Raw genomic sequence first — 15,631 nt, 5'->3', positions numbered from 1 at the left:
ACATTAAAATCAAGAAACATCAAATCTTATTTTGGAGGCAAGGAATAACCCCCATTTAGATTACATTTAGTCATTTAGCAGACGCTCTTATCCAGAGCGACTTACAGTAAGTACAGGGACATTCCCCCGAGGCAAGTAGGGTGAAGTGCCTTGCCCAAGGACACAACGTCAGTTTGCATGACCGGGAATCGAACTGGCAACCTTCGGATTACTAGCCCAACTCCCTCACCGCTCAGCCAACTGACTCACCTTTGCCAAACCCCCAATGCCAGTCCGTGATATAAAGCCTGGGGGTCAGCGGGTCAGGGGTCAGAGTTCAAGGTGTGGCTCTTGCGGTCCTGGGCTCCTGTCTCTTCTCAGAGGTCAGGGGTCAGAGTTCAAGGTGTGGCTCTGGCGGTCCTGGGCTCCTGTCTCTTCTCTCCGTGGCCTCCAGTTCCTCCAGCCTGCGGCGCAGCAGACACAGGTCTCTCTGGTGCTGCTCCTCCTGGGGAGGGGGGAGGAGAGAGGGAGGGAGGAGTATGGAGAGAGGGAGGAGGATGGAGAGAGGGAGGATGAAGAGAGGGAGGAGGACGGACAGAGGGAGGACGATGGGAGGGAGGAGGATGGAGAGAGAGAGGAGAGAGGAGGATGGAGAGAGGGAGGAGGATGGAGAGAGGGAGGATGGAGAGAGGGAGGAGGATAGAGAGAGGGAGGATGAAGAGAGGGAGGAGGACGGAGAGAGGGAGGATGAAGAGAGGGAGGAGGACGGAGAGAGGGAGGACGATGGGAGGGAGGAGGATGGAGAGAGGGAGGAAGGAGAGAGGGAGGGGGAGAGAGGGAGGGAGGGAGGAGGATGGAGAGAGGGAGGAGGATGGGAGGGAGGGAGGGAGCGAGGGAGGGAGCGAGGAAGGGGGGGAGGGGAGAGTAATAATTTGACGTATAATTCGGCCTAAATTAATATTTAATATACTATTATATTTGTATACTGTGACTACTACAGTAACAAGAGCTCAAAATGCAATTGCTGTATATTGTAAATAGAAAATAAACAGCCTGTAAGAAGGACAATTGCAGTATTTGTGAGTTTTATGATTTACATCTTGTCAAACTCATGAGGTGGGACACGTTATAGTCAATGGTTCATGAAAACCTTTTTATAATAGTGTTTTCAATTCCTCCCAGCAGTGCGTAAAGGGTATTCAGAAGGTTGAATTTATTTGAGGGCTTTGTGTGTATTTTGAATGCAAAGTTTGGTTTCTACAACAGATAATATGGTTTTGACTACAGTGTTTGATTTGGGGTCAAAAGTCAAGGGTTTGGCCAAAACAGTGTAAGTATGAAGATGTGTGTTTAGTTTGGAGAAAACACAGTACACATTCAAGAAATGTGTCTTAGCAATCTTCTGCATAAGATTATATGACATATCCTTTCACAACAGCATTCTTTTCAGCATAATAGCTTGCATAATAACTAAAAAATATTTCCAACACCTTGTCTGATTTCCTGTCCGATGTCACTTTCGAACAACTCCAAACGTTCGGTCATCTGGGCTGTTATTCTCTGCTCGTTCCAATAAACACACACCACGCCTGGACACACAAACACACACACTGAATTTAAACATCCCTGTATCGCTACACACACAAACAAACAAACCAAATATCTATCTAAATCAACCCTGAAGAAGTGTGTGCATAATTACTCAACGCAGAAGCCAAGCTGAGGTAAGTCTTACCTGAAACGATGAATAGTATCACAAGAAAGACACGTACAATCAGCAGTGCCAGAATGGGTCCTCGGAAGACCAGCAGTCTTTAGAAGAGACGTAGAGACCACATGTAGCCACAGGGACACGCTTCATCTGGAACAAACACGCACACACGTGTCAAAGGTGTCACAATGCCCACACGGTTCCTTCCACTTCTACATGGCTACTTTAACTCACAGCAGACACGTGACAACCCCAAAGAACCTGAGTCCTACAGAGGAGTCGAATTTACGTTGGTTAAGATTAAAATAGGACCGTTTCAGAGAAGAGCTCACCTGATTCCCTAGAACCATGTAGATGCGTCTGGGATCCACTGGGTCCAGGTGCATCCTGGGAAACACTTGGACATCATTGTCTGACCTGAACAGAACTCTGGGACAGGAGGAATTGTAGTTCTTGTCCACAGCAAGCTGACAGGAAGGAAAAGAGGAACACTCACTATTACATCTATATCACACCATACACATTTAGATGTTAATGGGCCAAGTGCAACAGCAGTGTGAAAATATTAGCAGGATGTGTAGAAACCAAGTTGGGTTGCTTTGTGTGTGTGTTTGTGTGTGTGTGTGTGGGGGGGGGGGGGAGAGGGTGTTTGTGTGGGTGGATGGGTGTGTGTGTGTGTTTATGTGCGGGTGTGTGTCTGTGTATGTGTGTGTGTGTGTGATCTGTGTAGAGGCTTTGGCAAGGCTGTGGAAGCCGTTCAGCCCCAGGAAAAAGGACTACATAAAGTAATCTACTGTAGTCTTCCAGAAGGGTCACTTAGTCATGTGATTGTGGAATTAACTGTGTGTGGTTTATGAATCAGTGTGTTTGAGCAGAAATGGTGTTCAGATGCAGCTGCTGAATTAAAGATTTAATGACAGATGATGTGCTTGAAGCACAGAGGAAGGGGAAAGTGTGCGTGACAGAAACTGTGGAGCGGAAAAAACTTCATACCAAGCGACACAACATGATACAGATCTCTTTAAGTTGTCAGTCTCTGCAAAATCTTCACTATGACGAATACTGTGTACTGTTTAACATTTGACTATGAAGGATAGTACACATCAAGTAACCCTGTGCATGGCGCGGATACAGACCTTGATGAGTTGACCGTCTCCTGTCCCGATGAAGAACACCACCCAGGAGCCCTGTCTCAATGCCAGGACCGAGGTCATGGACTTGTACTGAAACACCACAGACACTGGAAGCAGCCTGATGATCTCGGATTCGGATTTTGGCTACAAACACACACACACACACCGATAGTCAAGGAGCAGCATGCTTTCTACACAGTCTGATTTAAACGTGAGGATTCACCAGCATACCTTGCAAAGCTGGTTACTGCAGAAGATCGGGTCGGGTCCTTTACCCGGACTGATGTCATAAATGGCAAGCACGGTATTCACGGGATCGCTCGTGTCATTCCTCGTGAAAACACCGGCCCAGCGCACTGGTGGACCGCCAGGAATCAAGGAGGATGAGAGTAGTAGCGGGCGATCTTGGTCCGCGCAGCACTGAAGCTTCGCACCTTGCAGAGACCCAAAAGTATTCTTCTTGTTTGTCTTGACCTCGAGCCAAATAAGTTGTACTGACACGGAACCGTTCCGATGGTTTCGGAACAAATATATATATTTATCATTCTGAAAGCCGTCAACAAAATTGAAACTTCTATCCACGGTGGTAATTTTTGCAGGTGACTGGTCTTGGTCAATATCAGAGAATATCTCTCCAGTCTGTTTATCGTTAGTGTTTCTCAAGGAAACCACAGAATTAGCAGGAGGACACTCCGTTTTGGTTGACATCATACTCGCTGCAAAGACATACGTCTCTAATTTATTTTTTGTCTCAATATCGACCACAAATCCAATGGCCGAGCCGTTTGGGCTAACTTCAAGATGCTCGTAATGCACAGACTTGGAAATGTCGTTGATATCTAACACTTCACAGTAACCGCATTTGATACTTCCACAGGTGATTAAGGTGTTATTTTTGATGAATGGCACCAACATGTTCACCTTGTAAGTTGCGTTCCAAACAGGACTACTTCCAGTGCTTCTCTCAAATTTGCCGTCATGCCTATTAAGTATTCCTCTCTGAGATATCTTGTCGGTAATTTGAGCCAAATTGTGGCTCACCTTGTAGAGATAGTCATCCGTCAGGGCGTAGAGTGAGCTGTTGCCAACAGCAAAGTCACGAATGTACCCATCAAAGGTGATGTCCTGGCCACGACCCCAATCCACAAGGACAACCAGGGACCCTAAAAATATAAGAGACCACATAACGTTGCACAGTCACTAACAAATATGAATCTGCAGTCTACACGGCATTCTTCGCTCTCCGCCTTGTCCCTGCGGTACCAAAATCAGAGTGCGTAGTGCGAACAGTGCTCCTGGTAATACATTGAAGTGAAGTTCCGCTTTCCAATAGTGATATTGTCCAATTATATGAAGACACACTTCCGTATATAACGGTCTAACAGACGCTTAGACTAATCAATAAATTACTATCCATTCTTACCATTTTCATTAGGCTATAACTGATGATTCACAGGAAAGGCTACTTTGTAATGTAGAACATGCTTCTTTCTCACAGGTGGAATTCCGTCCTGGTAGTTGAATTGCGGTCCATCGTGAATTTGGTCTTTGCTGTGCTCTGGTGGTGAAAAGGTTTACCTGCAGATTGTTATACAAAACGCTGAGTTATTACAGCCTGTGCATGTGCGCCCGCTTTGGAGATGTAAGTATAAGAATAAACAGCTACTCCTTGTTTGATGAGAAAGGAACGTGGAATTGGACGTCCAGCTCATGTAATGTCATGTAGGGGCGCTACTGTGCTATGCATAAGACATTATATTGAGAAAGAAAGAGAGAGAGAGAGAGAGAGAGAGAGAGAGAGAGAGGGAGAGAGGGGGGGGGAGAGAGAGAGGGAGATACAGAGAGAGAGGGGGGGATGGGGAGGGGGAGGGAGGGAAGGGCATAGAGCGAGAGAGAGAAAGTGTGTGTGTGTGAGAGAGAGAGAGAGAGAGAGAGAGAGAGAGAGAGAGAGAGAGAGAGAGAGAGAGAGAGAGAGAGAGAGAGAGAGAGAGAGAGAGAGAGGGGGGGGGGGGGGCAGGAGCTCTGTGTGTGGTCCCTGCCTTCCTGTGACTCATTCCAGCAGCCATGTTGCTGTGATTTTAAGGAGGCCTAACACACACACACACACACACACAAAAAGAGAGGATGTCCCCCTTTATTCATACAAAACAGGAGGACAATTATAAATGCTCACATGTAACCTAGTCCACTGTGTAAACATTGGACATTAATTAAACACAATCTAGTCAGCAGTGTGGATCACGTGTATGTACTTGGGAGGTAGTTTGTGTTATTATGTAATTCAGCCTGTGTTCTTCTGGATTGTGAAAAGGTTTGTCCCAAATGTGGTTGTAGTTTACACTCTATGTATGTAAAAACTAAAACAACAGCTATGCTTTCGATATAGATTTAGGCAATTAAATGAGGTGCAAATTCACCTTAACACTGAGATAGGAAGCCCATTTCAATTATCAGGGTTCCCAGGGAAACATATTTTAATGTTCGGGAGGAAAATGAACTAGACAAATATTATTTCCTAACCAAATGGGCTATGGAGTTATCAACTGTGTTTCACTACCAGACCACAACCCCCCCCCCCCCCCCTCAGGTATAAATACAAAACAATATGCATCTCCATTTAATACCATATTTGAATACATGTGAAAATATACTATATAACACTATGCACATATATTAGACATAATTGTATAATATAATAATAATAATTCATTCAGGAACAAATCTTCCTGGGTGACCACTGACATAAAACTCCACGCACACTATCTTGGACACTGGAGATGTGAGGGGTTTTAAAATATACTTATTACATAGAAGCACTAATGGACATGGACAACCCTTACATGCCCTATAAGTGTATTAAAACCCGCAGATATTTAGCTATATAAAACGACTCATATATTTGATTTCTCGTATGAGGGTATAATACAATTATAGACTCAGATATGGTGGAAGCCGTGTGGTAGCATTCCCGCAGCGATATGGAGATTGTTTTGGTATTCCTAAGGCACATTCTTACCCTTGGTGAGGGGGATGGGAGAGAAGATTTTTTTTTTTTTTTACTTGGCTCTCCCCCACCATGTGCATACCAGGACAGTCAGAAAAAAATTGCCTACCAGACTGCAAGCGAGAAAAACAAAGACCGAAATCTATCAAACACACTTCACTGAGGATCCTTATGAATCCCTTTTTTTTCGGGACACGTACTTCAGTAATTTGCCTTTTTCTGCAAAAGAGAGAGGGGCGCGTTTAAGGGGTGGAGAGAGCGCGAGATCATATTACAGAGTTCCAGACTTTTCATGGCAAGTTTTTTGATAGTGGGGGATGGTGGTTCTGTTACTTGTTCGGTTAGATTGCTTTTTCCGCTATCTAGCAAAAATCTAAAGGAATAGTTTCACCGACCTTGCAAGGAATATTGTACCTCTTCCACACGAAGTATAATCTATTTGCGCTGTGATATAGATAATGAGGCGAATTCAAAGGATGAATCAAGGATTGTACGAGAAATGCAAGATGAAAAAGTTTGGTACTGCTTGAAACCGTGGAAAAAAGTTGTTATTTTTTCGTTACAAAGGATATGGCAAGAAACTTGGCAGCGAATGAACGGCATTCTCTTTTAGTAATTTTATAGGGTACTGGATTACAAAGTTTTTATTTATTTTTATTTTGGGGATACTGAGTTGCACCGTCGATCCTCCCAAAATGTCTCCCTACAACGCGAGCACCATTGTTGGAGCGTTCGGGGTACTTTGCATTTGGGCTGCCTGCTCATTTGTTACTCATGCCGCCATGGTACAGAAAAACGCAACACTAATGTTGGATGAACACTGTAAAAAAACAACTACTTGCGAAGTGCTCAAATACAATACATGTCTGGGGTCCCCTTTACCGTACACTCACACGTCGCTTATCCTGGCGGAGGACTCGAACACTCAAGAAGAAGCATTTGAGAAGTTGGCCATGTGGTCGGGTATGACTTTTATTTAAGACTAATTTGATGAATTGCATGATCTTTTAGAATACAATTTAGGGATCGTTATTAATAATAAACATTCAAAATAATTGAGTGTCAATTTAGATGCATCCTAGATGTCATTTTTGACCAGCAAAGTTATCAATGGAAATCTAGTCTCTAGTTTCTCACTGTAAGTAAATCACCATTACTGTTTGAACGTAGTAAATAATAAATACATTATAAACTGAGTTAGTATTACAGGAAGAAGACCATTATTTAAATCAAATAAAACGTTATTGTCTGAAAATCTTCTGTAACCCTGTAGTGTAAAGCATTTAGAGTAGGCAAAAGTAATTTGATATTCAGTGAGATTCACTTCCCTTAAGAATCTATAAGTGAACCATCAATCTTCTCATCTTCTGTGGTGTCCTACCAGGGCAATAACACCCACCTCCACAATAACCATTTGTCAGAAATCATTGAATTTAATAATTGTCAAACACGTGGATTAATGGGCTATATGGGGAGTCAGGTGGCTGAGCGGTGAGGGAATCGGGCTAGTAATCAGAAGGTTGCCAGTTCGATTCCCGGTTATGCCAACTGACGTTGTGTCCTTGGGCAAGGCACTTCACCCTACTTGCCTCGGGGGAATGTCCCTGTACTTACTGTAAGTCGCTCTGGATAAGAGTGTCTGCTAAATGACTAAATGTAAATGTAAATGTATATAATTCCAGTCGGTCAGTGTCAATACCCCCATTACCTCCATCACCACCACGACATTCTCATCCTCCCCTTCCTGCTCATCCTCCTTCCCCCTCCCATCACGTCTGCATTGACACACACGCGCCAGGGGTGAAGGTTTCATTATACATGGGTGGGACTTGTTAAAATCTACAAATATGTCCCCCTCACTTGTTACGAAGAAAATCATATTTAACAGCTGCATCCTCAGGTATATATTAAAAATACAGCTGTCCCACCCACATTTGAAAACAATTCTACGCCCCTGCTAAGCACCACTCCCTCCTGTCGTCATCGTCCCTCACCCTCTGCGCCCACCTCGCTCCCTGCAGGTCTGCGTAACGCCCCTCGCTGCTGGTCGGTGATCCAGCCCCTGCTCTGTGCCGTCTACATGCCCAAGTGTGACAATGGGCACGTGGAGCTGCCCAGCCAGCAGCTGTGCCAGGCCACCCGGCGCCCCTGCAGCATCGTGGACCAGGAGAGGGGCTGGCCCAGCTTCCTCAAGTGCGATACCAAGGACAAGTTTCCCATGGGTTGCCAGGTAAAATAAGTCAAAATATGTCCAGAATGTGTCTGTGGAACAAATTAAAATTATTTTTTGGTTTAGTAAGATTTTTTTTTAAGTTACGCGACACGCTATCTTGCTCTCTCTCTCGGTTTGACAGAACGAGGTGCAGAAATTAAAGTTCAACTCGTCAGGCCAGTGTGAGGCCCCCCTGGTGAAGACGGATATCCAGGCCAGCTGGTATAAGGACGTGGAGGGCTGTGGCATCCAGTGTCACAACCCTCTTTTCACCGAGGAGGAGCACTCGGACATGCACGCCTACATCGCTTACTTCGGCTCCATTACGCTCCTCTGCACCTTCTTCACACTGGTGAGCAGCGGAGTTTCTCAGTATCTTCCTTGAGGGTTTAGAGATCAGGTGGCTGAACGGTTAGGGAATCGGGCTATTAATCAGAAGGTTGTCGGTTCGATTCCGGGCTGTGCAAAAATGACGTTGTGTCCTTGGGCAAGGCACTTCACCCTACTTGCCTCGGGGGGAATGTCCCTGTACTTACTGTAAGTCGCTTTGGATAAGAGTGTCTGCCAAATGACTAAATGTAAATGTAATGGTATCTTCCTTGAGGGTTGAGGTTGGGGCAGTTCTATGGGCATATGTGAAGCCCTCTGTGACATTGCTTGTGAAGAGGGATGTACATATACATTTAGATTTTATTAGTTCAAAGAAAACTACAATACCCATGATGCCAGGGATCGTATTGTTGATGCTAGTAGGATGAAAACATTTGTTCTTCTGATGCCAAACCAATAGTGCCAGCTACCATTCGCAATGTAATCATATGTTCTTTGGTGATTGGTGGTTGTGGAAAAACCTCTTTGTTTCTATGAAACGGCCTAGGTTGCGATACCACTGTTCCGATGCTGCTTTTCTCTATAAACAGGAGTCAGGTGGCTGAGCAGGGAGTCAGGTGGCTGAGCGGTTAGGGAAGCGGGCTAGTAATCTGAAGGTTGCCAGTTCGATTCCCGGCCGTGAAAAATGACGTTGTGTCCTCGGGCAAGGCACTTCACCCTACTTGCCTCGGGGGGAATGTGCCTGTACTTACTGTCAGTTGCTCTGGATAAGAGCGTCTGCTAAAATGACTAAATGTAAAATGTAAATAAACCTTCAACATCCCTTCGCTCACAGGCCACATTTCTGGCAGACTGGAAGAACTCGAATCGCTATCCAGCAGTCATCCTCTTCTACATCAACGCTTGTTTCTTCGTGGGAAGTATGGGCTGGCTAGCTCAGTTTATGGAGGGTGCTCGTGAGGAGATCGTCTGCAAGAGTGACAAAACCATGCGCCTCGGGGAACCCTCGTAAGTGACAGGCCTCCAGAGGTTCATGAGTTTTGAAAGAAGATTCGATGGTCAATTTGTATTAAAATTGGACGGATGTATGTATGTATAGAAGTATGGATGCATGCATGCATCCATGTATGTAAGTGCACTTGATATTGATTTATCATGACCTTCTGGTGGCTTCAGACGTTTGCCCTCTATCGTGCTGTCTGCCTCTCCTCATAATCCCTCCATCTTTCTCTCCCTCCTTCTCTCTCTCCCTCCTCTCCCTCCATCTTTCTCTCCCTCCTTCTCTCTCTCCCTCCTTCCCTCTCTCCCTCCTCTATCTCCCTCATTCCCTCTCTCCTTCCTTCTCTCCCTCTCTTCCTCCTCTCTCTCTCGCTCCTTCTCTCTCACCCATCTCTCTCTCTCCCTCCTTCCCTCTCTCCCTCTTTCTCTCTCCTTCCCTCTCTCCCTCCTCCCTCTCTCCCCACAGGTCCACGGAGACTCTGTCCTGCGTCACCATCTTCATCATTGTCTACTATTCCCTGATGTCGGGCGTGATCTGGTTTGTCATGCTGACCTACGCCTGGCACGCTTCCTTCAAGGCCCTGGGAACCACCCACCAGCCGTTGTCTGGACGCACGTCCTACTTCCACATGATCACCTGGTCCATTCCCTTCATACTCACCGTGGCCATTCTCGCCATCGCTGAGGTACTTTTCATCGTCAACAGTCGACACACACAGTAATGTGCGATAGTCTTTAGTGTTTTACATTTAGTGTTTTTTTCCCACTCGAATGTTGTCTTAAATGTTTGTTTTTGTTTTGGCTTCTGTATTTGTGAGGCAGTTTAAAAGTGCGATGTTCAGTTTTTGTTAAGTCTTTTTGTGTCATTATTTCTTAGTGTTTTTTTGCTTAAAAAAGTGACTTTGTGCCTAAGACTTTTGCGCAGTACTGTAGCTATCCACTGTTTAGTGCTCTCTTACACCCTGAGCTACAAGTCATTCCGTTGTGTGTGACCCTCCAGGTGGATGGAGACTCTGTGAGTGGGATCTGTTTTGTGGGCTATAAGAACTACCACTACCGGGCCGGGTTTGTGTTGGCACCCATCGGAGTGGTGCTTGTTATCGGCGGCTACTTCCTCATACGAGGTGAGTGTCCGGAGGCATCCGACATGTTTGACATCGCAGAGTTAATCGCCATCGTACCTGTATTGATTTGTTGTTGTGTTCCTGCGTATGTCTTCGCAGGAGTCATGACTTTGTTTTCCATCAAGAGTAATCACCCTGGGCTTCTAAGCGAAAAGGCTGCGAGCAAAATCAACGAGACAATGCTAAGGCTTGGTATGACACAGGTGTTGCTATTAGCGACAGGAAAAAAACGGAGGCCTAGTTCTTACACATCGTAGGATGCTGTACTGAAGACTTAACCTCTCACGAAAGTCACAGATGTATTGTTTTCAGTTGTCATGGTTTTAGTTGCATGGTTTATTTTAGGCCAACTGAAGAATTTTCCTTTTTCACTGAAGTCCTTGAATCTCTTTTTGATTTCAGGTATTTTTGGATTCTTGGCGTTCGGCTTTGTGTTCATCACTTTCGGCTGCCATTTCTACGACTTCTTCAGCCAAGCCGAGTGGGAGAGAAGCTTCAGAGAATACGTTTTGTGAGTTATTTTCCCTCCTGTACGGTCATCTACGTCAGGGCCGGCTGTACAGTTATCTACGTCAGGGCCGGACGTACAGTTATCTACGTCAGGGCCGGCCGTACAGTTATCTACGTCAGGGCCGGCCGTACAGTTATCTACGTCAGGGCCGGCCGTACAGTTATCTACGTCAGGGCCGGCTGTACAGTTATCTACGTCAGGGCCGGCCGTACAGTTATCTACGTCAGGGCCGGCCGTACAGTTATCTACGTCAGGGCCGGCTGTACAGTTATCTACGTCAGGGCCGGCCCAAGGGTTTTGGGGACCCAAAAAAAAAAAGATGTATGGGGCCCTTTTGATTGGTATTTTTTGGGGGGTCAAACCAATCGTGGGGCCTTAAACAAATGTTAAGTTTGTTTATTGGATCGGGCCGGCCCTGATCTACGTTAACCTCTCAGTGGTAATGATGTCCGTAATAATGTTTGGTTGCAGGTGCGAAGCCAACGTCACAATAGCTCATCAGACCAACAAGCCGATTCCAGAATGCACCATCAAGAACCGACCCAGTCTGCTGGTGGAGAAGATCAATCTGTTCTCCATGTTTGGGACTGGTATTGCCATGAGTACCTGGGTTTGGACCAAGGCTACCATCCTCATCTGGAAACGCACTTGGTGCAAGTAAGCTGAACTGGGAACCAGAAAACCGGAGCATTGTGCCTTTGTGCCAGACCAGTATCAACACGCTAAATGTGTCTCATGTAGACTTAAACAGGCAAACCAATCACAAGGGAGAGCCTATCGTGACTCATAGAGTGATACCGCTTTGGAGAACTGAAGTGTATTCAGTATAGCCAGTCAATTTTTCCTCAACGAAAACACAGTTCATGTCATATTCCGCAAGTAATGTAACAAATTACCCTTTTAACGTGTTCGTAGAATCATTGGCCGTAGTGACGACGAACCTAAGAGGATAAAGAAGAGCAAGATGATCGCGAAAGCCTTCTCCAAACGCAAAGAGCTCCACAAGGACCCTGAGAAGGAGCTGTCCTTCAGCCTGCACACCGTCTCCCACGAGGGGCCTGTTGGTGAGTGAGCACAGTACAGCGCCCTCTGGTGCCTGAAACCGGTACTACAGAATACCACCACATCAATTGTCGAAGCTTGCTCCCAACGCGCGACATCCACAGGCTTTTCTGAATTGGATTTCATACCTCGCTATCGTAGTGGCCACTAAAGTTATTGTCAGAGACAAGTGTTGTGTCTCAGGTTAAGGACTGAGTGACAGATTTACAAGTTCATATACACTGGGGCTGCAGTGGTTCGCCTATTTGCTTTAGTTGGAGAGACTCCATGTTGGTTCCCTCAGTTGAATACAGAACTTAGAGTTAGTTGTGTTCTGAATGGATTGTAATTGTGTGTGTGTTTTTTTTCTTCCACTCACGTTCAAAGCTGGCATTAACTTTGACCTCAACGAGCCGTCCAACGACATGTCATCTGCCTGGGCCCAGCATGTCACTAAGATGGTGGCCAGGAGAGGTGCCATCTTGCCTCAGGACATCTCTGTCACGCCCAGTTGCACACCTGGTGAGAGCTGGCTTCCATTCAAATTCATTAATTCTTTATTGGCATGAACGATGGAGCATTGTTGCCAAAGCCATAGATGACTGAACAAACTGTGTGTATTGTGATGCACTTAAATTTTACTAAAAGGAAAAAAAAAAAAAGTTAATTTTACTAAAAGGAAAAGAGTTAATTCATCACAAGGAAAATGAAAACTAATATTGTAATCCAAATGTATCTCTTAACGCTGCTGAAAAGATATAATCTTTTGTCCTGGGCTACTTCACGTTCATGGACTGTCCTGGTCTAAAACTATCCCTTCCCTCTCTGCAGCTTATTTCCTCTTTTCAGTCCTTATCCGCCATTGAATCCATGCTCCCCTGCTCAGTTCTAAACCTTTTTTCTCTCTCTCCTTATTCCCCCTCCTCAGTTCCGCCCCCTGACGAGAGGAAGAAGCTGTGGATGGTGGAGGCGGAGATCTCTCCGGAGATGATGAAGAGGAAGAGGAAGAAGAGGAAGAGGAAGAAGGAGGACAGGCCCGCGGAGGAAGCGGCCAACCACCAGGGGTACCGGCGGAGGGAGTTCGGCCCCAGCTCAGTGCCTCGCCTGCCCAAGCTGCCAGGGCACAGGAGCCTGGTGGCCAACTTGTGGGAACAGCAACAGGAAGTAGGGGCTGACATCCTTCCAGGGTCTTACCCCGAGACCAGGCCCTCGCACCCCCTCCCCTATCAGGAGAGGTACACAAGCCTGGCCCCGTACCCCTCCAGCCGGCGTAGCAGGAACCACGACCTCGCCCTGCTCTCTAACCCCCACGCCCTGAATGATTTACCGGAGGATCTTGGTTTAGGGCCTCGCTGCCCTGTACCCCACTCCCGGCAGCCCAGCGGTGGCTCTCGTTACCCAGGGGAGGTAGAGCCAGTGGGTGGGGGGTGGGGGAGGGCACCTTACACCATGAGACCACAGGGGAGGAAGGCAAGGATCGATCCGATTCACTCGCAGACCAATCTGATGGAAGCGGAGCTTATGGATGCAGACTCTGACTTTTGAGTGAGGAGCAGGGTGGTCCGAAAGGTGTTGGGTGTGGTCATGTTGTTTATAGACTGTAAGCTAGAAGTGCTGGATACTTCGGGATTTACGGTGCTGTCTTCCTGAAAGGCTGGTTGGGTGTTGCGGTAACCCAACTGAGGACTGGACAAAAGCCAGGAATATCTATATAAAGCGACTGAAGGCAGTAGAGATAGTTTTACGAAAAATGAGCAGATTGCTGTAGAGGACTGAAACATGGAAGAACTAGAGAAGGCCACCTGTGATATTGGCAGGTTTGTCCACAAATTTGTTTCAGAAACATATTGTAGAAGACTCCATGATCTTAACTCAAGAGGCAGCTCAAGTTAAATATCAACTGTTTGTCATTACTTTTACTTGCCTAAATATCTATGTGACCGACTGAATTTGAACTCCCAAGTGTGACAGACCTGTGTTTGCTAGCTAAGATTGAGGCATTTTTCTGGAGATGCTCTCTTGACACAGAACCGGGAAGTATCATTGTATGTTTGTGATTGTTTTGTTTGTTTAAACATGATTGTGTTGTCCAGTAGTCAGTGCTTTTGTCATAGAAATATATACCATGCTCATTATTTTTATGTTGCCTGGTGCAATCACACACATTTCCTTCATCCAATGATAGAGTAAATAAAAAACATTTGAAATTAAATACAAAAATAGAATAGGGACGCAATCATTTGAGTGTTACACCATATTTAACATGGGTCAAGTATAAATCTTTTTGTGTGTACAATTGTATTAAAAAGGGTTATTTTTTACAGTAGTTCATTGCTTAGGATTTCAACTTTATTTTTTATTATATTGTACATAATTAACATCAACTTCACTGAGTTCTGTTTTAGTTTTGTATATTGTTATTGTATCATTATTATTCATAGAGTGGGGTTCAAATACAAATGGTTGTCAGTACTGTCGTTGTATTTGTGCATGCCTTGTCCATTGTGTCTATACAGTGCACCTTTTGATGGTGGTCTTCACAGCTATTTTGTATTATTTGTTGGCTTGATACAATACTTAGCTAAAAGGGAAGTGGCAACAATGTTAAGGCCAATTTGCGAATGCCCCTATGCTACCAGAATATAGGGCAACCTTTAAAGTCAGAATAAGGTTGGCGCTTTTTTTTTTACACCATTATGTCATTCAAGTGCCTACTCACTGATTTTCTGTGTACAGTATAAGAGACGTTTATTTAAGCAGTTACTCAATCTTAGAAAGAGCCAGGTGAACTGTACAGCACTGCCGTGAATACATTGTAGTATTAGAGTTCCAATTCATGTGGATTCTCCACCATTAAAACGCACTAACTATAATTACTATACATATTCAAAATATGTATTAAACATGTAGGTTCATATGAGAAGACGGGTTTGATATGAACTGACATTCAGCTACCCTGACTTCCTTTTTATAATGTAACCTATTGAGATTTTATCACATGGCAAACTGAAACTATCTCTTTGAGGATAAATAAAACATCTATTTTTGTACCGTTTTGAGAAGATACCATTAGTATTTTTCGTTTTCTTGGCCTTATTGTCTGATAAAGTTTTGTTTCCTTGTGTTTTCTGTTCTTTAATGTCTGTTTCACTCCTCAATCTGTCGTACAGAATTGTATACTTTACTCGTGCAGTTGTATTTTTGTATATGTAAATAAAGTTTTAATTAAAAATGAATATAAAAAATGCTCGTGCTTGACTTTGTTACAGCGAAGACAAATTGGCAGATACAAAATAACGCAGACCTAAATTGTTCGTCACATTCAAAAGGTCTACTGTAGATAATGACTGATTTCAACAGAAGTCAAATCTTCCTGAGATGGACTGAAGGTTTGAATGGTTCTTGAGATAGATTTGTGTGTGAAGAAAACTCTACATCCCAGAATGCAATCGATTTTTCCTACCAATGGACGAGCGGCGTGAATTTCAATATGAAGCTCACTTATTGAAGGTGTGGATTTAGATGAGTTGATAACGCGTGCGGATAACACGAGCCGCAGAACCCAGGCAGGACTTCACAAACCGGCA

General features: G+C 44.9%; 2 protein-coding genes across 2 annotated transcripts; one reads left to right on the top strand and one right to left on the bottom strand.

The window, feature by feature from the left end:
* Positions 1-1,753: 1,753 nt before the first annotated feature.
* On the bottom strand, positions 1,754-4,240 carry LOC136960448 (plexin-C1-like). Its single transcript, XM_067254947.1, has 6 exons — positions 4,234-4,240; positions 3,865-3,986; positions 3,055-3,369; positions 2,827-2,967; positions 2,023-2,157; positions 1,754-1,840 (listed from the first exon to the last, which is right to left on the bottom strand). Exons 1-6 carry the CDS (start codon positions 4,238-4,240, stop codon positions 1,754-1,756), a joined length of 807 nt encoding a protein of 268 aa, XP_067111048.1.
* A 1,968-nt stretch (positions 4,241-6,208) lies between these two features.
* Positions 6,209-15,270, top strand: smo (smoothened, frizzled class receptor). Its single transcript, XM_067254911.1, has 12 exons — positions 6,209-6,790; positions 7,849-8,057; positions 8,182-8,391; positions 9,205-9,377; positions 9,835-10,054; positions 10,369-10,492; positions 10,592-10,684; positions 10,895-11,003; positions 11,475-11,660; positions 11,919-12,067; positions 12,432-12,566; positions 12,973-15,270. The coding sequence occupies exons 1-12, from the start codon at positions 6,523-6,525 to the stop codon at positions 13,587-13,589; spliced, it is 2,493 nt and encodes an 830-aa protein (XP_067111012.1). The 5' UTR covers positions 6,209-6,522; the 3' UTR covers positions 13,590-15,270.
* The last annotated feature ends 361 nt before the right edge of the window (positions 15,271-15,631 follow it).

The sequence above is a fragment of the Osmerus mordax genome, chromosome 17 (assembly GCF_038355195.1).
Source record: "Osmerus mordax isolate fOsmMor3 chromosome 17, fOsmMor3.pri, whole genome shotgun sequence".
NCBI classification, from domain to species: domain Eukaryota; kingdom Metazoa; phylum Chordata; class Actinopteri; order Osmeriformes; family Osmeridae; genus Osmerus; species Osmerus mordax.
The sequence above is the reverse complement of the archived record's forward strand: the minus strand, read 5'-3'. Positions and strand labels throughout refer to the sequence as shown.

What these genes read in the sequence shown, in the direction of transcription:
- LOC136960448 (XM_067254947.1), bottom strand. An exon ending in CGGATGACTATCTCTACAAG is followed by an intron (nt 3,370 to 3,864) that starts GTGAGCCACAAT and finishes GACGGCTTTCAG; the next exon opens with AATGATAAATATATATATTT. An exon ending in GAGACGGTCAACTCATCAAG is followed by an intron (nt 2,158 to 2,826) that starts GTCTGTATCCGC and finishes CCTTCCTGTCAG; the next exon opens with CTTGCTGTGGACAAGAACTA.
- smo (XM_067254911.1), top strand. Translation starts at nt 6,523, where the DNA reads ATGTCTCCCTACAACGCGAGCACCATTGTTGGAGCGTTCGGGGTACTT. An exon ending in GAAGTTGGCCATGTGGTCGG is followed by an intron (nt 6,791 to 7,848) that starts GTATGACTTTTA and finishes CGCTCCCTGCAG; the next exon opens with GTCTGCGTAACGCCCCTCGC. An exon ending in CTCCCACGAGGGGCCTGTTG is followed by an intron (nt 12,068 to 12,431) that starts GTGAGTGAGCAC and finishes TCACGTTCAAAG; the next exon opens with CTGGCATTAACTTTGACCTC.